The sequence below is a fragment of the Somniosus microcephalus genome, chromosome 26, assembly GCF_052327205.1.
Source record: "Somniosus microcephalus isolate GS21.2 chromosome 26, FLI_Smic_1.0, whole genome shotgun sequence".
In the NCBI taxonomy this organism is placed as follows: domain Eukaryota; kingdom Metazoa; phylum Chordata; class Chondrichthyes; order Squaliformes; family Somniosidae; genus Somniosus; species Somniosus microcephalus.
Genome location: NC_141012.1, coordinates 572,388 through 593,514, shown reverse-complemented (window position 1 = coordinate 593,514; position 21,127 = coordinate 572,388). Strand labels below are relative to the sequence as shown.

The following is a 21,127-nucleotide window of genomic DNA, read 5'->3' as shown; positions in this document are numbered from 1 at the left end:
AAACAGATTATCTGGTCATCATCACATTGCTGTTTGTGGGATCTTGCTGTACGCAAATTGGCTGCCACGTTTCCCACATTACAACAGTGACTACACTGCAAAAAACAGTACTTCATTGGCTATAAAGCACTTTGAGACGTCCGGTGGTCGTGAAAGGCGCTATATAAATGCAAGTCTTTCTTTCTTCTTTCTACTCCTGAAACCATGTTGCCCGTCTCAGATTAGCTTGTACCCCACTGGATGCTCCCTTATATTATCCCTCAATGTTTTCAAACACTTTCCCAACAATGGAAGTAAGGCTTAATGGTCTATAATTTGATGGTTTATCATGCGCCTCTTTTTGTGTGTCACATTTGCTACTTTCTAATGAATGCAGAAAAACATCCACAAGAGACTCGCAAGGAGCCTCATCTACCTTGGTTTCAACAACCTCCCCAATATGTCCTTTCGAGTTGTAAAACTTTTTCAGTCTAGATTCACTGTTAAACTGTACCCCAAGCTGGTCAGGGAGGTTTTGCATTACTAGCCTTGGCAAAATCCATGTAGACTACATTCTTCTGGATTTTCAATTCCTTTTTAGTTTAACAATATAATATATGTACAGGCTGAGAATGTGAGGCAAATGTCTACACCAACTTTTGCAAAAGGTTCTAAACACTGAAAAATGTAATAGCAAACATGCCTGTCACCTAGATATTTTAGGCATCAGTACAGGAAACTTTGAGTTATCCGGAGGCGAACCGTCCGGCAAGCTGGAGCCACCGGCAAAAATCAGGAGCCGTTTTTTATTCTTTGTTTCTTTTCTTTGCTTTGTTTGAACAGTCAAGCTCTGCAAGGTCTGTAGCTAAGCAACAGCTTCAGCTAGAGACACTTGCCGACTGTTTCAACAGGGTTTGTTGATTCATACGGAGATGAAAATCTCCGTATGTTTCAACATTAACTCTGGAGTGTCCGGCAGTTTTGAGGGAACGGCAGCAGCTCGGTCCCGTCGGTGCCGGATAGCACAAAGTTTCCTGTACTCACCATTAGCAGTAGAGGCTGGCTTTTATATTTTTCAGTGTTTAAAACTTTTCGCAAATGTTAATATAGATATTTTGCCCCAACTGTAGAGGCACTGGATCCTTTTGATGCAGGCAATAATATATTTGTGTTGGCCACTGAGTGACCAAGACACCAGCTGCCGAGGGGCAGGGAAGAGAAGACTGTTATGCTGAGTGTCTAAATTTCAATATAGCACCTCAACCCCTTTTGTTTATTTGAGTTCTTTGTCCTTGCCTGCTTTCATAGCTCTCCATTTGCTACTTTTTAAATGACTGCTTTACTGAACACAATTGGTCTTTCGGTTGTGCCAAAGCGCACTGCCAGCAGCCGAGCCTGAAAACAGCTTTTGCATCTTTGATTCGATTTTGCTTATTGTATTACATGTTCTAAAAGATTATCTGCATTGCACTTTCTGAAATGAGTCAGCCAGGGCTGATCAGTGCCAACAATCTTCAAATTGTGATGGGTTGGAAGAAGTTAATGCGTGTTCAAAATACAGGTTTTGAGCAGGCTTCTAAAGGTGGGGAGAGGTAACAAAGTGGACAGTTTAGGAAGAGAGTTCCAGAGGGCTAAGACAACTGAAAGCTCTGCCAAGGAAAGGGAAATAAAAAGGAAAATGAGTTTATTTCCGGTATAGCTTAAGAAACTGGGAGAGAGTGTTGGAGAAGTTGACCCTGGAGATGACAAAGACTTCAAGCTCATGCATGAACTCCTCGATGCTTCAGTGAGCTTACACCACAAGCAGTTCAGTCATACAGACCAGCTAGGTCCCTGGCTCAATTTCTGGTCTGTGCTGAGTTAGCTGATCTGAAATGAGATGCTGATAGGGTTGCTACAATTGGCCTCAGCACCCGAGTTTGAAGAGAAAAATCTCAGTTCCTGCTTCTGATCCCTGCTGGAAAGGCTTTGCTTGTGTGGACATCAGGTGAAGACAGAATTGAACTTAGTTGTGATACCACTGCAGTCAAATAGCTGGTCAACACACACATAAATGATGTTTACTTGGACAAAGGCACCAGATGAAAACAGTTCTGAAGGATCCGCACCCAAAAAGTTAGCTTGCCAATTTTCTCCACAAATGCTGACTGATCTGCTGCGTTTCCAGCATTTTCTGTTTTGTATGACAACTATTGCCTTGGAACCACATGCCATCAAGGAGTCAGTGCCTGTAGGAAAGGAGGAAGCAGGGAAAACTGATGGGAAAAATGTAGAGACATAGAGCAAATAAAACAGGGGAAAGGAAAAGATGATAAAAACTTTATTCCTGAGATTAATTAAGTGTGCTGGCATCTTTTTAGTGAAATGGTCTATGAATGACACAGCAACACTTGGAAATGGTGAGCAGAACCTACCATCTGTGCTTAGCAATTCTTGGTTCATAACCTATTTACCTCGTACCAGTCTTGTAGATTGTTATCGGACAGGTCGAGCTCAGAGACATGCGAGCAGAAGGCAGCAATATCACTTTCCTTTCCAGCAGTGTTAATTCCACAACCATCCAGCACGAGGATAGTTGGGAGATTCAGACGTGCTAAAGGAAATGAAACAAATAAATTCAGATTCATTCTGAACAAATGAGAATGCAAGCGAGCAGTAGCAACAGATCATCTATAAGATGATGCCCCAATTCTAATTTGCTACTTGTGTGGGAAAGCATAGTGAATGGGAAAGTAAAGCAACTTGAAGGCTTTACGTGTCTTCAAATATTACCAGAGGCTGCCTGCAAAAGAATCACTTGTCATTTCAAGCTTATTATAACAAATGCTGGTGACCAAAGCACACAACAGATGTAAGGGACAATGCATATTTATCAGCGCATGGGCAGATGCATTTGTATACATTTCGTTTAGCCCATATTTCAGTGTCAACTCATTCTGTAGATACAGTATATAGAAATGTTGAACACACTATGACTGCCACAAGACAGCTTCTACTTGATATGAATAGGCATTTTTGGTCATGCAAAGGCTAATGTCTCTGGTATATCAAATGTAAAGTAGCTGTATGAATGGAAGTGGTCCCCGGTTATCCCATATATACGCCAGCATTACCATGAACACCAGTAATTGATACAATAGCAAAATACTGCAAATGCTGGAAATCTGAAACAGAAAATGCTGGAAATACTCAGCAGGCCAGGCAGCAGCCGTGGAGAGAGAAACAGAGTTAACGTTTCAGATGAAGGGTCATCGACCTGAAACGTTAATTCTGTTTCTCTCTCCACAGATGCTGCCTGGCCTGCTGAGTATTTCCAGCATTTTCTGTTGTTATACCAGTAATTGATATTCAAGCTTGTGGCGGATCACATTGCCACTAAGTCAGTGGCAGCTTTTGTATGAACATTATTAAATGTTTGCATGTGGGAGGGCTCTAGCCAACACTGAACTGTTGCTCAACATCATGGAGAAGGAATTAGTGCTAAACCGGGCAAACTTTTTTTGACAAAGGCCCATAAGGGCCTGGATTAAGTAATTGGTGATGAGTAAGCCTGGCATACTTGAAATTGGTGTATCTAAAGCACCAAGGTGACCATCAATAAGGAACCTTCCCTGCATAGGTCATTCCACCATACTGCAGGCAGATGTCATTGTATTGCGGATGAGAGATTCTGACATGTGGTATACCAGCTGCTGGAGGCTGGGCATGAGACCACTCACCCATATCTAGGGTTTGATGTCCATAATGACTAGGATGCAAGCAATTGTTGTTGAAGCTCCAAATTGTCAACTGGTGAAACTATCATACAGTGGGACTGTACACGAGGATGGCAGTAATACACTCACACATTTTATAGCGAGTTGTGCTGCTTACAATACTGTCGAACTGCTGCTAGTGTGTATGTGCACACACACCTTTAGTCACCAAACTGCACCCAAGCTCTCTAGAGTTAGGTAAAAGAAATACATTCAAAGGGGTGCGTTCCCACAGGGAGAAGGGGTGAATACTGGGCTAACAGAAACTCTGCTGTTATAGATTTCTTCATAGGTTGGTTGAAGATGGTGACGCATGCCTGACTGCCAAAAACATGATTAAAATAGTCAAGCTGGTGTTCTGAAGACTTCGGGGCCCTGATACATAGCATTATAATTAAACAGTCAAGAAGTTTAAGGTGGTCTAAAAAAGTGAGGAATCTTCTGGGGTTTCCCCACCCTACCTCCATTTCTTTTAGTTCCTGGATCGCAGAAGTAGTAAATTGGTCACACCCAGCAGGAAAGCAACTGAGGAGGTGGGTTTGAGAGCAAGGATAAAGTCTCACTCACCTTTCAAGGGTGAGCCCTGTGGCCCTGCAGAGATGTGGATGCCAATACCCTTTCCTCGTCGGTACGGGAAGTTTTCTGGGCTGTACTTCTCACAAATAACCTCAACAAAACTGCGTCCACGGGTGTGACTCATCTTCCAATTGGAGACAGCAATCTGCAGATTGTAGGGACACAAGAGACTCTCGGTTAAAGATATTTCTGTCAAACTGTTAATGAAACAGAGGCACAGCATTAAAAAGGGCCCAAATTATCAGTTCAATATTCAAAATGCTGTGCGTTAATCCATCAGCTTGTGTGTATCTGGGTGCAAGTACCAGCCATCGTATACAAGCGATAGAAGTCATACAATCTGTTCTATGTACTCAAAAGTCATTAAAAATTGGGGATTAAGCACAGAATTTCTAACCACAGTCCAGAGTGTGGGTCCTTAGACCCAATGCTGATTGTGCAAAAGAGAAAGCACATTGTAGAATCATGTAAATAAAAAAGCAACAATTGGGTGTCACGACATACATTTTATTTTGACCATGCACATTAAATAGGAACTTTATACAATTTCAAGTAAACATTATAATAGGTAAACAATTTATTGACTATGAACTATTTCACTCAGAGTCTGGAAGTAGAAAGAAAAAAAAATCTGATTTAGCCAGGACTGGAGAATTTTAGCTATAAGGAAAGATTGGATAGGCTGGGGTTGTTTTCTGTGGAACAGAGGAGGCTGAGGGGAGACTTAATTGAGGTGTATAAATTATGAGGGGCCTAGCTAGAGTGGATAGGAAGGATCTATTTCCCTTAACAGAGAGGTCAATAACCAGTGGGGCATAGATTTAAAGTAATTGGTAGAAGGATTAGGGGGGAGTTGGAGAGAATTTTTTCACCCAGAGGGTGGTGGGAGTCTGGAATGCACTGCCTGAAAAGGTGGTCGAGGCAGAAACCCATATCACATTTAAAAAGTACTTGGATGTGCACTTGAAGTGCCGTAACCTACAGGGCTACGGACCAAGAGCTGGAAAGTGGGATTAGGCTGGAGAGCTCGTTTTTGACCGGCGCAGACACAATGGCCTCCTTCTGTGCTGTAAATTTCTATGATTGATTCTATGATCTTCGGATAGCTGACAAAACAATCCCTGCACACAGCAGCTCCCAGAGAATTAGGCACACGCCTTGCAAAGTTACATCTAAAACTGGGGACTTAATAGTTCACGTAGAATTCCCAAAGTAATCAATAATTCTTCACAATATAGAGAGATATTTTTACTGATTTAGGAGGCTGCTGTGGGGTAGGTACAGTATCTGCGGAGGACAGTTAGTACAAGCTGGTGACCAAAGATCCCTGACCTGGTGTCAGCAAAATCCACAATCCTGAAATGATGCTGGCCAGGCTCCACTAAGGATGAGTTCTCAACAGGAACTGTAGGCAACAACAGAAATATTACAAAACACAAGACGGGCAAAAGTATTTGATGATAATCCCCTTCCCAATAACGAGAGAAAACATTTGACTGGCCCCACCAGCTGCTGATAACGCATTCAAACATCTGAAATACAAACTGGTATTCCTAGCCAGCAGTTACCACAGAAAGGAGTACTTTCAATGTGAAGTATTTTCACAATAAGAACTGTGAAATGTTAATCCACCATTGTAATCTCTGGAGACAGATGGAACCGATAAGATTATCATGGGTATGAACCCTACATCTGCTTAGTCAGCAGGTCCACCCTGAACAGAATCTAGTAAGGACGACAATCAGGCCTTCAAGGGCAACTACAGCACATCAAAACTCACCACAGTAATCATCCTCCGAGAAGAAACAACAGCTACAAGAACCTTTCTTGCTAAGAGTACAAGAGCCAACCCAGGGGTAGGGCCTATTTGTCAAGCAAAATTGCATCTATTAACGGTAACTTCACTTCTGCTCAGATCAACAGACTTTGCAACTACAACTTTTACCATCAGCAATGGCTGCACATCTCCTCTTCTGCTAATCAGCCAGCATTCTTGGCTAGCCACTTGATATCTTGCACAGTTTGATCAGCACACCAATATTCTTGATCAGCATAGTTCACCTAATCTCCAATCCTAACTCTTACACTGACTTGCCATCCTCCTTTCCGATCACCATTTCATATCTGTCCATTGCACAATACCCTGCAACAAGTCAGAAAGCAGCCGCTACTTGTTTGGAACCGTGAGTCATCAAGTGGGATAGACTTCAATTCTCTTTGTTTTTCCTCAGTCCAAGTGCTGCTTTCATTCTTCTGATTGTTCTATCTGTGCCAGTGACATTATCGATGTAATTCTGGCACTCATGGAAGGATTGGAGACTTTGCCAGAGTGAGAAGTCCAACAGAGTGAAAAGTCAATTGCTTTGCGAGTAGAGAACAGAGGCAGTTCCTGTCACCCACCAGCCGGGTTTTTAAAAAATGGTTACAGCACAGAAGGCGGCCATTAGGCCAGGCGAGCCCGTGCCAGCTCTCTGCAAGAGCATCTCAGCTAGTCCCACTCCCCTGCCCTTTCCCCGTAGCCCTGCAATTTTGTTTCCTTCAGATACTTATCCAACTCCCTTTTGAAAGATAAGATTGAGTCTGCCTCCACTACCCTTTCAGGAAGTGCATTCCAGTTTTTTTCTTACATCACCTTTGGTTCTTTTGCCAATCACCTTAAACCTGTGTCCTCTGGTGCTCGACCCTTCCACCAATGGGAACAGTTTCTCTCTCTCTACTCTGTCCAGACTGCTCATGATTTTGAACACCTCGATCAAATCTTCTGTGCTCCAAGGAGACCAACCCCAGCCTCTCCAGTCTTTCCACGGAACTGAAGTTCCTCATTTCTGGAATCATTCTCGTAAATCTTTTCTGCACCTTCTCTAAGGCCTTCACATCCTTCCTAAAGTGCGGTGCCCAGAATTGGACACATTACTCCAGTTGGGGCCGAACCAGTGTTTTATACAGGTTCATCATAATTTCCACACTTCTGTACTCTATACTTCTATTCATGAAGCCCAGGATCCCGTAAGCCTTTTTAACTGCTTTCTCAACCTGCCCTGCCACCTTCAACAATTTGTGCACAAATATCCCCAGGTCTCTCTGTTCGTGCACCCCTTTAGGATTGTACCATTTAGTTTATATGTACTCTCCCCATTCTTTCTACTAAAATACATCACTTCACACTTTTCTGCGTTAAATTTCATGCCACGTGTCCGCCCATTTCACCAGCCTGTCTATGTCTACCTGAAGTCTATCACTCTCCTCCTCACTGTTCACTATATTTCCAAGTTTTGTGTCATCTGCAAATTTTGAAAATGTGCACTGTACACCCACGTCCATGTCATTAATATATATCACGAAAAGTAGTGGTCCTAGTACTGACCCCTGCAGAACACCACTGTATACCTTCCTCCGGTCTGAAAAACAACCGTACACCACCACTCGGTTTCCTGTCACTTCGCCAATTTCATATCCATGCTGCCACTGTCCCTTTTATTCCATGGGCTTTAACTTTGCCGGCAAGCCGATTGTGTGGCACTTTGTTGAACGCCTTTTGGAAATCCATTTACACTACGTCAACCGCATTACCCTCATCAACAAACTCGATCAAGTTAGTTAAACATGATTTGCCTTTAACAAATCCGTGCTGGCTTTCCTTAATTAATCCACACCTATCCAAGTGACTGTTAATTCTGTCCCTGATTACTGTTTCTCAAAGCTTCCCCACTACAGAGGTTAAATTGACTGGCCTGTAGTTGCTGGGCTTATCTTTACACCATTTTTTGAACAATGGTGTAACATTTGCAATTCTCCAGTCCTCTGGCACCATCCCAGTATCTATGGAGGATTGGAATATTATGGTCAGTACCTCCGCGATTTCCACCCTCAATTTTCTCAGCATCCTAGGATGCATCCCATCTGCTCCTGGTGATTTATCTATTTTAAGTACAGCCAGCCTTTCGAATACCTCTATCAGTTTTTATCTATCAAGTGTCTCCACTACCTCCTCCTTCACTATGTCTATGGCAGCATCCTCTTCCTTGGTGAAGACAGATGCAAAGTACTTGTTTAGTACCTCAGCCATACCCCTCTGCCTGCATAGGTCTCCTTTTTGGTCGCTAATCGGCCCCACCTCTCCTCTTACTACCTTTGCACTATTTATATGCCTATAAACAGCCGAGTTCCCGTCACCCGCTGGCCAGTTCCATACCCTGGCAGTTTTCTGCGCTCTTTGTTCTTCCCGTTTCCTTTCTCATACACAGGATACTTTAACACTTCAAAATATCATGGCGACCTCCAGAGCTGTGCCGAGAGGAGAGTGTCTCATTGCGAAATGTGTAACCTACACATTTAAGGTTAAGTTTAAGAGAGGGAGTCGACATTAGTCACCACGATTCCTTCACCTGCTCTAAACGTTTGGAGATTGAGTCTTTTAATCAGGCGATCCGCAACCTGAAACATCTGGTGGGAAAACACAATCAGACGACTGGTAAGTCTATTTCTCCACTTGACCCCACTTCTCTCTGAACTCTGGATTGCACCTTTGCCTCCGAGAACAAGTTTGCAGCTCTTGCACAAGAAGTGACAGCTTCAGGTACAGGTGACAGCAGCATTGTAACCACACCTATCAGCACAGCCTATGGTACCACCAAAAGGAATGAACAAAGCAAGGCAAAGCAGAATGCAAAGAAGTCAAAGAAAGATAGACAGGTTATGGCAGAGCAGCAAAACGACCAAAAGGCTGTACTTTCACCATCTCCCGCCACCTCTGCCAGCCCCCCTCCTCTCGAGCCAACCACTCCTCTCCCCCTCAACAACTTGTATTTGTATAGCACCTTTTAACATAGTAAAATGCCCCAAGGCGCTTCACAGGAGTGTCACCGAGCCATGCAAGGCGATGTTAGGGGAGATGACGAAGGTAGGTTTAAGGAGCGTCTTAAAGGGGGAGAAAGGTAGAGGCGGAGAGGTTCAGGTATTCCAGAGCTTAGAGCCTCAGCAGCTGAAGACACAACAACAAAAACTTGTACTTATTAGCACCTTTAATGCAGTAAAATGTCCCAAGGCGCATCACAGGAGCATTTTAAGACAAAAAATTTGACACCGAGCCACATAATGATAAATTAGGGCAGGTCATAGTCATAAGGCACAGAAGGAGGCCATTCGGCCCATCGAGTCCGTGCCGGCTCTCTGTTGAGCAATCCAGTCAGTCCCATTCCCCGCTCTATCCCCGTAGCCCTGCAACTTTATTTCCCTCCAGTGCCTATCCAGTCTCCCCTTGAAAACATTGAGTGTCTCCGCTTCCACCACTTCCGTCGGCAGCGAATTCCAGGTCATCACCACTCGCTGCGTAAAAATATTTTTCCTCACATCCCCCCCCCGTATCTCTTGATCAAAACCTTAAATCTGTGTCCCCTAGTCCTTGTACCGTCAACTAGTGGGAACAGCCTTTCCCCGTCTAGCCTATCCAAACCCGTCATAATCTTGTACACCTCGATCAAATCACCCCTCATCCTCCTTTGCTCTAATAAAAACAAATCTAACTTCTCCAACCTGTCCTTGTAGCTAAGATCCCTCATCCCCGGAACCATTCTAGTAAATCTCCTCTGCACCCTCTCAAGGGCCTTCACATCCTTCCTAAAATGTAGTGACCAGAACTGGGCGCAATACTCCAGTTGTGACCTAACCAGCGCTTTATAAAGGTTCAGCATAACTTCTCTACTTTTGTATTAAATACTTCTATTTATGAAGCCCAAGATCCCATATGCTTTGCTAATCACTCTCTCAATATGTCCTGCCACCTTCAGGGACTGATGCACATCAACTCCCAGGTCCCTCTGTCCCTGCGCACTCTAAAACTGTGCATTAAGTGTATATTGCCTCTCCCTGTTCCTTCTGCCCACATGCATCACCTCACACTTCTCTGTATTAAATTCCATCTGCCACTTGTCCGCCCATTCTGCTAGCCTTTCTATGTCCTGTTGCAGTCGATTGATGATATCCTCAGTTTGCCACACCCCCAAGTTTGGTGTCATCGGTAAATTTAGAAATTCTACTCTGTATCCCAATATCCAGGGCATTATATCAAAAAAAGCAGTGGCCCCAGCACTGACCCTTGGGGAACACCACTTTCTACCATCCTCCAGTCTGAAAAACAGCCATTTACCACAACTCGCTGTTTTCTGTCCTTAAGCCAATTCCTTATCTAAGCTACCACTGACCCACCTATTCCATGAGCCTCAATTTTGTTAACCAGCCTTCTATGTGGTACTTTGTTAAACACCTTCTGAAAAACCATGTAGACAACATCCATTGCATCCCTTTCATCAATCCTGTTACTTCATCAAAAAATCAATTAGTCAAACACGATCTGCCTTTTACAAATCCGTGTTGGCTCTCCTTAATTAGCTTAAACCTCTCCAAGTGTCTGTTAATTTTTTCCTCGTTTCTAAAACTTTACCCACCACTAATGTTAAACTGGCCGGCCTGTAGTTACTAGGATTGTCCTTACACCCTTTCTTGGCGCTCGAGACCTTCAGCGACCGGTGGGCACCGCAGGGACTGGAGTGCATTATCACCACCGGCAGTCAAATTTTAATTTATTAAGTTTCATTTAATGTATTTTTGTTAATTTAAAGTTTATTTGTTCATACCCAAAAAGAGTACACCCTTTCTTGAACAATGGTGTCACATTTGCCACTTTCCAATCCTCGGGCACCTCCCTCGCATCTAGGAAAGATTGGAAAATTATGGCAAGCCCTTCTGCTATCTCCTCCCCCAATTCCCTTAGCAACCTGGGATGCAAGCCATCTGGACCAGGCGACGTGTCCACTCTAAGCATACCCAGTAGTACATCCTGTCTATCAATTTTCACCCCTTCCATTGCTTCTGCCTTTTCCACTTCTACCGATATTTTGTTAGCATCCACCTCCTTAGTAAACACCAATACAAAGTACTCATTGAGTATTCTAGCCTTGCCCTGCGCCTCTAAGCATATATCACCTTCTTTGTCTCCAATAGGCCCCACCCCGCCTCTTACTACCCGCTTACTGTTTACATGCCGGTAGAAGATTTTTGGGTTCCCTTTTATATGTTAACCGCCATTCTACTCTCTCATTCTCTCTTTGCCAATCGTATTTTCATCTTCACATCTCCTCAACTTATTGTATTTGGTCTGGTTCTCCCTTGAAGAATTCACCTGACATGCATCATACACTTTTTATTTCATCATCTTCTCTATCTCCCTCGTCATCTAAGGAGCCCTTGCTTTGGTTCCCTTACCCTTCCCTCTTGTTGGAATGTACCTAGCCTGTACTTGGAACATCTCCTTAAAGATCACCCATTGTTCCATTACAATTTTTCCTGTCAGTCTTTGGTTCCATTTTACCCTGGCTAGATCCTTTCGCATCCCATTGAAGTTAGCCCTATTCCAGTTTAGAAGTTCCACTCCAGATTGTTCCTTGCTCCTCTCCATTGCTAATCTAAATCTTGATACGATGATCACTTGTACCCAAGTGTTCTCCCAAACACTTGGTCGACCTGGCCCATCTCATTCCCCAGCACCAGGTCCAGCAGTGCCTCCTTCCTAGTTGGGCCAAGAACATATTGGTCAAGGAAATTCTCCTGAACACATTTCAGAAATTCCTCCCCCTCCTTTCCCTTTACCCTAGCATTATCCCAATCGATATTTGGGTAATTAAAGTCCCCCAATATCACCACTCTATAGCTCTTGCATATCTCTGCGATTTCCCTGCAGATTTGCTCCTCTACCTCCCTCTCTCTATTTGGAGGCCTATAGAATACCCCCAATAGCGTGATCATACCCTTTTTGCTCCTCAACTCTAACCAAATGGATTCTGTCCTTGTCCCCTCAAGAACATCCTCCCTTATCAAAACTACAATGTCTTCCTTAATCAGCATTGCCACCCCACCTCCCTTTTTCCTTCCCTATCTTTTTTGAACACCTTGTACCCTTCAATATTAAGTGCCCAGTCCTCACCATTTTAAAATTAAGTTTCCGTTATTGCCACACAGATAATTGTGCTTGTAGCTCACCAACCTTATTCACCACACTTTGTGCGCTTACCTACATGCATTCTAAACCCATTTTTGAACTTTTCGTAGTCTAAGTCTGCTCCTATCTAATATGGTACCACTTCCACCTCTAGTACTATCCAACACACTCACTCCTCTATGCGCCTTATTCCTCTTTTCTACTCCTATATGCTGGTGCTCACCCCCCTGCTAAGTTAGTTTAAACCCTCCCAAAAACTTGGTCAAAGAGGTAGGCTTGAAGGAGCGTCTTAAAGGAGGAAAGAGAGGTAGCAAGGTGGAGAGGTTTAGGCAGGGAATTCCAGAGCGTAGGGCCTAGGCAACAGAAGGCATGGCCACCAAAGGTTGAGCGATTATAGAAACATAGAAGATGGAAGCAGGAGTAGGCCATTCGGCCCCTCGAGCCTACTCCACCATTCAATGAGATCATGGCAGATCATCCAAACTCAGTACCCTGTCCCTGCCTTCTCCCCTTGAGGAGATATCCCTTGATCCCTTTAGCCTTAAGAAATATATCTAACTCCTTCTTGAATATATTTAATGAATTGGCCTCAACTGCTTTCTATGGTAGAGAATTCCACAGGTTCACCACTCTCTGGGTGAAGAAATTCCTCACCTCTGTCCTAAATGGCTTACCCCTTATCATTAGACTGTGACCCCTGGTTCTGGACTCCCCCACCATCGGGAACATCCTTCCTGCATCTAGTCTGTCTAGTCCTATTAGAATTTTATAAGTTTCAATGAGATCCCCTCTCATTCTTCTAAACTCCAGCGAGTATAAGCCCAATCGACCCAATCTCTCCTCATACGTCATTCCTGCCATCCCAGGTATCAGTCTGGTGAATCTTCGCTGCACGCCCTCCATGGCAAGAACATCCTTCCTCAGATAAGGTGACCAAAACTGCACACAATACTCAAGGTGTGGTCTCACCAAGGCCCTGTACAACTGCAGCAAGACATCCTGGTTCCTGTACTCGATCCCTCTCGCTACGAAGGCCAACATACCATTTGACTTCTTAACCGCTTGCTGCACCTGCATGTTTACCTTCAGCGACTGGTGCACAAGGACACCCAGGTCTCGTTGCACTCCCCCTTCTCCCAATCTATTGTTCAGATAATAAACTGCCTTCCTGTTTTTGCGACCAAAGTGGATAACCTCACATTTATCCACATTATACTGCGTCTGCCATGCATCTGCCCAGTCACCCAACCTGTCCAAATCATACTGGAGTTTCTCGGCATCCTCCTCACAGCACACACGCCCACCAAGCTTTGTGTTGTCTGCAAATTTGGAGATATTACATCTAGTTCCCTCGTCTAGATCATTAATATATATTGTGAATAGCTGGGGTCCTAGGACCGATCCCTGCGGTACCCCACTAGTCACTGCCTGTCACTCGGAAAAAGACCCGTTTATTCCAACTCTTTGCTTCCTGTCTGCCAACCAGTTCTCTATCCAAGTCAGTACCTTGCCCCCAATCCCATGTGCCTTAACTTTACATGCTAATCTCTTATGCGGGACCTTATCGAAAGCCTTCTGAAAGTCCAAATACACCACATCCACTGGTTCTCCCTTATCTAGTCTACCAGTTACATCCTCAAAAAATTCCAGTAGATTAGTCAAACACGATTTACCTTCTGTAAATCCATGTTGACTTTATCCGATCCCGTCAGTTTTCCAAGTGCTCTGCTATTACATCTTTTATAATGGACTCCAGCATTTTCCCCACTATCGATGTCAGGCTTACCGGTCTATAATTCCCTGTTTTCTCTCTACCACCTTTTTTAAATAGTGGGGTAACATTAGCTACCCTCCAATCCATGGGAACTGTTCCAGAGTCTATAGAATTTTGGAAGATGACCAGCAATGCATCTACTATTTCTAGGGCCACTTCCTTAAGTACCCTAGGATGTAGATTATCAGGCCCTGGGGATTTATCGGCCTTCAATCCCATCAATTTCCCTAACACCATTTCCCTACAATTACTGATTTCATTCAGTTCCTCCCTCCCATTAGACCCTATGTTCCCGGACATCTCTGGGAGGTTATTTGTGTCCTCCTTTTTGAAGACAGAACCAAAGTATGTATTTAATTGGTCTGCCATTTCTTTGTTCCCCATTATAATTTCCCCTGATTCCGACTGCAAGGGACCTACGTTTGACTTCACCAATCTTTTTCTCTTCACATATCTATAGAAGCTTTTACAGTCAGTTTTTATGTTCCCTGCAAGCTTACTCTCATACTCCATTTTCCCCCTGATTAAAATCAGGGATCCTCAAGAGGGCAGAATTAGAGGAGCACAGATACCTCAGGGAGGGGTGGGGCAGAAGGAGATTACAGAGATAGGAAGGGGCAAGGCCATGGAGGGATTTGAAAACAAGGATGAGAATTCTGAAATCAAGGTGCTGCTTAACCAGGAGCCAATGTTGGTTAGCGAGTACAGGGGTGATGGGCGAACGGGACTCGGTGCGAGTTAGGACACGGGCAGCCGAGTTATGGATCACCTCAAGTTTACGTAAGGTAGAATGTGGGAGGCCAGCCAGGGGTGCGTTGGAATAGTCAAGTCTAGAGGTAACAAAGGCACGGATGAGGGTTTTAGCAGCGGATGAGTTGAGGCAAGGGCGGAGACGGGCGACTTTACGGAGGTGGAAATAGGCGGTGTTAGTTATGCTGCTGATCTGTGGGCCGAAGCTCATATCGGGATCAAATATGACACCAAGGTGTGAACAGTGTGGTTCAGCCTCAGACAGATGTTAGGGAGAGGGATAGAGTCAGTGGCTAGGGAACAGAGTTTTTGGGGAGGACCGAAAACAATGGCCTCGGTCTTCCTAATATTTAATTGAAGAAAATTTCTGCTCATCCAGAATTGAATGTCAGACAATTTAAAGACCGTGGCAGAGTCGAGAGAAGAAGTAGCGAGGTAGAGCTGGATGTCGTCAGCCTACATGTGGAAACTGATGCCGTGTTTTCGGATGATGTCACCAAAGGGCAACATGTAGATGAGAAATAGGAGGGGGCCAAGGGTAGATCCTTGGGAGACACCAGAGGTAACGATGCAGGAGTGGGAAGAGAAGCCCTTGCAGGTGATTCTCTGGCTACAATTAGATAGATAAGAATGGAACCAGGCGAGTGCATCCCACCCAGCTAGACGACGGTGGAGAGGCGTTGGAGAAGGATGGAGTGGCCAACCGTGTCAAAGGCTGCAGACAAGTCAAGAAGGACGAGGAGGGATAGTTTACCTTTGTCACAGTCACAAAGGATGTAATTTGTGTCTTTGATGAGAGCCTTTTCAGTACTCATAGAATCATAGAAAGTTACAGCACGGAAGGAGGCCATTTCGGCCCATCGTGTCTGCGCCGACCAACTAAGCTATCCAGCCTAATCCCACTTCCCAGCTCTTGGTCCGTAGCCCTGCAGGTTACAGCATCCCAAGTGCACATCCAAGTACTTTTTAAATGTGGTTAGGGTTCCTGCCAATACCACCCTTTCAGGCAGAGAGTTCCAGACCCCCACAACCCTCTGGGTGAAGAAATTTCCCCTCAAATCCCCTCTAAACCTTCCACCAATTACTTTAAATCTGTGTCCCCTGGTTTTTGACCCCTCTGCTGAGGGAAATGGGTTCTTTCCATCCACTTTATCTAGGCCCCTCATAATTTTATACACCTCAATCAGGTCTCCCCTCAGCCTCCTCTGTTCCAAGGAAAACAGACCCAGCCTATCCAGTCTTTCCTTATAGCTAAGATTCTATGGTACTATGGCGGAGCGGGAACCTGACTGGAGGGTTTCAAACATGGAGTTGCGGGAAAGATGGGCACGGATTTGGGAGGTGACAACACGTTCAAAAACTTTGGAGAGGAAAGGGAGGTTGGAGATGGGCAGTAGTTTGCAAGGACAGAGGGGTCAAGGGTTGTTTTTTGAGAGGGGTGATGACGGCAGATTTAAGGGCAAGAGAGACTGTACCCGAGGGGAGAGAACCATTAACAATGTCAGCTAACATAGGAGCCAGAAAAGGAAGTTGGGTGTTCAGCAGTTGGGTGGAATAGGGTCGAGGGAGCAGGAAGTGGGTCTCACGGACAAGACATGAGGGAAGATCGGAGAGAAACTGGAGAAAGATGAGAGTTCAGGGCTAGCACGGTCACAAATGGTGGGGCGATGGAAATCAGGGATGCTCAAAAGGCCAGAATTGTAGGAGCGCAGGTATCGCGTAAGATTGTGGGCTGGAGGAGGTTACAGAGATAGGGAGGGGTGAGGCTATGGGGGGATTTGAAAACAAGGATGAGACTTTTAAAATTGAGGCGTTGCTGGACTGGGAGCCAATGTAAGTCAACGAGCACAGGTCACAGAAACCCCACAGTGCAGATAGAGGCCATTTCGGCCCATCGAGCCTGCACCGACACATATCCCACCCGATCCCCATAACCCCTACACCAACACATATCCCACCCTATCCCCGTAACCCCACGTATTTAATCCCCCTAACACTAAGGGTCAATTTATCATAGCCAATCAACCTAACCCGCACATCTTTCATTATATAGGATTACATAGGATATACGGCACAGAAACAAGCCATTCGGCCCAACCAGTACATGCCGGCGTTTATGCTCCACACGAGCCTCCCCCCCCGTCTTTCTTCATCTATATCTATCAGCATAACCCTGCCGAATATGCCTGCCCTGCATGGGAAAGGTCTACTCATGCCAAGAAGATGGATGCCGTTCTGAATGCAAGCTGCCGATTTATCACAGGTTGCTTAAAACCAACAACCTATGTATCCTGGCGGGTATCACTCCCCCTGATAGAAGAACGGTAGCCAGCAAGAAAGAGCGACTCCGTCAAACATCAGATGAGAGGCACCCTCTGCATTGTCATACACCTACACCCAGCTGCCTAAAGTCAAGGAAGAGCTTCATGAACAGTGTTGTTCCATTACAATCAACCTCATCTGAAGCCCGCATCGCCTTGTGGAAAGACCGGCTCGCCAGTCTTGAACAACCCACAGCGATGGAAATTTTACTTGATGAAAGCCTTCCCCCAGGAGCTAATTGCAACTGGGCAATCTGGAAGTGCCTTAACAGACTTAGAACCGGTGTAGGTTGCTCAAAGGTGTCACTAAGCAAATGGGGATATTCAACCAGCCCGACAACTTGTGAATGTGGAACTGAGGCACAGACTATGCAACATCTCCTGCAATGCCCATCGTTAGAGGAACCCTGCACTGTTGCAGATCTTGCCGAATCCAACAAGGCGCAAAAATGTGTCCAGTTCTGGCTGGGCTGTGTATAGACTGTCCGTGGACACGATAAGCAGCATAACCCTCTATTCCCTTTTCCCTCGTATTCTTGTCTAGCCTCCCCTTAAATGCATCTATACTATTCACTTCAACCACTCCCTGTGGTAGTGAGTTCCACTATCTGGGTAAAGAGGTTTCTTCTGAATTCCCTATTGGATTTCTTGGTGACTATCTCATATTGATGGCCTCTAGTTATGCTCTTCCCCACAAGTGGAAACATTCTCTCTGTATCCACTTTAATCAACATTTTTCAGACCTCGATTAGGTCACTCCTCGGCCTTTTTAAAAAAAAAGAGACCCAGCCTGATGGATGAAAGGGACTTGGTGTGTGTTAGGGTACGGGCAGCAGGGTTTTGCATCAGCTCAAGTTTATGGAGGATAGAAGATGGCTGACCAGCCAGGGGTGTTTTGGAATAGTCAAGCCTAGAGGTAACAAAGGCATGGGTGACGGTTTCAGCAGCGGATGAGCTGAGGCAGGCACGGAGACAGGCAATGTTATGGAGCTGGAAATAGGCGGTCTTAGTTATGCCATGGATATGTGGGCGGAAGCTCATTTCGGGGTCAAACATGACACCAAGGTTATGAAGAGTGTGGTTCAGCCTCAGACAGATGTTAGGGTGAGGGATGGAGTCAGTGGTGGGGAGTGAAGACAATGGTTTCCGTCTTCCCAATATTTATATCCCCCCCTTCCCATGACCGCGCTCGGTCTCTGCCATGACCCCGGCACCCGCCAAAGCCGCACTCGGTCCCTGGGTTGGGGAGCTAGCGCCGCCCGTCCGAGGTCCGGTGAAGCCGCGCATTCCCCGCTCGCTTTCCCCGGGCCCGGTGATGCCGCGCACTCCCCGCTCACTCTCCCCGGGTCCGGTGAAGCCGCGCATTCCCCGCCCGCTCGCTCTCCCCGGGCCCGGTGAGGCCGCGCATTCCCCGCTCGCTCTCCCCGGGCCCGGTGAGGCCGCGCACTCCCCGCTCGCTCTCCCCGGGCCCGGTGAGGCCGCGCTCTCCCCGCTCGCTCTCCCCGGGCCCGGTGAGGCCGCGCATTCCCCGCTCGCTCTCCCCGGGCCCGGTGAGGCCGCGCATTCCCCGCTCGCTCTCCCCGGGCCCGGTGAGGCCGCGCACTCCCCGCTCGCTCTCCCCGGGCCCGGTGAGGCCGCGCTCTCCCCGCTCGCTCTCCCCGGGCCCGGTGAGGCCGCGCTCTCCCCGCTCGCTCTCCCCGGGCCCGGTGAGGCCGCGCACTCCCCGCTCGCTCTCCCCGGGTCCGGTGAAACCACGCATTCCCCGCCCGCGCGCTCTCCCCGGGCCCGGTGAGGCCGCGCATTCCCCGCTCGCTCTCCCCGGGCCCGGTGAAGCCGCGCACTCCCCGCTCGCTCTCCCCGGGCCCGGTGAGGCCGCGCTCTCCCCGCTCGCTCTCCCCGGGTCCGGTGAAGCCGCGCACTCCCCGCTCGCTCTCCCCGGGCCCGGTGAGGCCGCGCACTCCCCGCTCGCTCTCCCCGGGTCCGGTGAAACCACGCATTCCCCGCCCGCGCGCTCTCCCCGGGCCCGGTGAGGCCGCGCATTCCCCGCGCGCTCTCCCCGGACCCGGTGAGGCCGCGCACTCACCGCTCGCTCCCGCCGCTTCTCCGGGTGTTTGGCGGCCGCGGGCGCGCGCTTCCCGAGAGCGCCAGGACTGACGTCACAACGTCTCGGGAGACACGTGATCCGCGTAAACAGCGGCATCACGTGACTGGCCCGCCGCGTCACCATGGCGACAGAGGCCTCGACCTGGGGCTGGAAGGCCCATCCGCCCACAGCGCGGGGCTCAGGCCCCTCCTGGAAATCTACACGCCCATAGAGGCCGGCCGCTGACCCCTCCACTGGTAGCATTAGGCACAGACTGATCCCTGTACATTATTGTTATAATGCTTTAACATACTAATCCGTCCCAGCATTCCTTTCTTTGAATATTTTTAGTGGTAGAGCTAATGTGAAAGAAATGGATCTGAATCTAGTCTCTATATGAACAATAGGTCTAGGAAACAGATAAAGATTCGGTTGAAACACTGTACTATAAACGAAGCTTGTAGCACAGAGGCAAAGACTGAAAAAATTATAAGCTGCAACCTCATCTAAATGTGCAAACTATGTATTACGTAAGCACAGACCAAGGTTGTGTTATAGTATAAGATTAGAACCCGGTCCCCTTAACTTCAGGACATTCTTGAGGGTCAGAGGGTGGGAGCTGGTCACTCCAGGGCTTGTGTTGTTCTCTGACATCAGAGAGCCTTTTCAGAGGTAGTTGGAGCCTGGGAACCAGGTTGTAGGGGGTCGTCTGGCCTGATTACCTGCCTCTCTTCCGCGGTTATGTTCGCGCCCAGGTGGCCCTGGAGTTGGAGCATGCGGTGTCCGCCGGCACACTTGAGGCCTTCCGAGACCGGTGGGCGCCACGGGGACTGGAGTGCATCGTCACCCCGGCAAACCAAATTTTAATTTAATTTGTTACGTTTTAGTTAAAGTTTTATTAAGTTACAGTTAATTCACAGTTAATTTGGTTCAACAAAAGAGGACCAATGATGATTGACAATCCCCGATAACCAGTCAGGAATCTTCCATGAATCCAGGCACCAATTTTCCTGAGAGCCAGTCAGGAATCTTGTGCTGCTACTGTGCCAGAAGAGAGGAGATTCTGTGTGCCCTCTCTCTGTGTGCCCAGGAAGAGGGGGAACCAGGTTGTATTATTTGCATGTCATTTAATATAAATGGAGACCCAGTCAATCACTATAATAAAGCTTGTTATAAAAAAACACTCATGCGTGAATCATAAGCGGAGTTATTATCATCAGACTTAACAACCCTTTGTTGCGACGGTAACCACTAAGAAATCCGTTAACAATTAGCACAGGCTTGGCATTTAGGGCTCCACAATTAGCTTCATCTTAAGCAAGAGGAAGCTTTGAAAATAGCCCAGAGTTCCTGCTCCTGATCGCTATCCAATAACAATTGCTGTAAAGGTACAATGAGGTGAGAGAAAGAGGAAGAAGCCTTAGAGCTCAACCTTTACCGTCTGTCTATCACTTTATGGCACTTGAGCTTGAAAAGATTCACCATCACCGCACATTCTATATTTAATCCAATAATTTGCCAATCACCTTAAATCTGTGTCCTCTGGTTACTGACCCTTAATAAGAACATAAGAAATAGGAGCAGGAGTAGGCCATACGGCCCCTCGGGCGTGCTCCGCCATTCAATAGGATCATGGCTGATCTGAATCTAGACTCATGTCCACTTCCCTGCCCTCTCCCCGTAACCCCTAATTCCCTTATCTGCTAGCAAAATGTCTATCTCCATTTTAAATTTATTTAATGTTGCAGCTTCCACAGCTCTCTGGGGTAGCAAATTCCATAGATTTACTACCCTCTGAGTGAAGAAGTTTCTCCTCATCTCAGTTTTGAAACAGCAGCCCCTTATTCTAAGATTATGCCCCCTAGTTCTAGTCTCACCCATCAGTGGAAACATCCT

The 21,127-nt window shown here is 46.6% G+C and overlaps 1 protein-coding gene across 3 annotated transcripts in view; it reads right to left on the bottom strand.

Moving 5' to 3' along the window:
* Positions 1-19,329, bottom strand: part of LOC147100181 (tubulin-specific chaperone cofactor E-like protein) — a 100,987-nt gene extending 81,658 nt beyond the window's left edge. Inside the window, exons 1-3 of one of the 3 annotated variants that reach the window (XM_085967607.1) lie at positions 19,232-19,329; positions 4,302-4,455; positions 2,433-2,572 (exon numbers count right to left, since the gene is read on the bottom strand). In XM_085967607.1, the coding sequence (XP_085823733.1) occupies positions 2,433-2,572; positions 4,302-4,434 (273 nt within the window). In that variant the 5' untranslated portion in view covers positions 4,435-4,455; positions 19,232-19,329. Of the gene's footprint in view, positions 1-2,432; positions 2,573-4,301; positions 4,456-5,642; positions 5,965-8,502; positions 9,008-19,231 lie in introns of those variants that run through there. The other 2 variants (XM_085967608.1, XM_085967609.1) reach the window with 2 other exon arrangements.
* Positions 19,330-21,127: the final 1,798 nt, after the last annotated feature.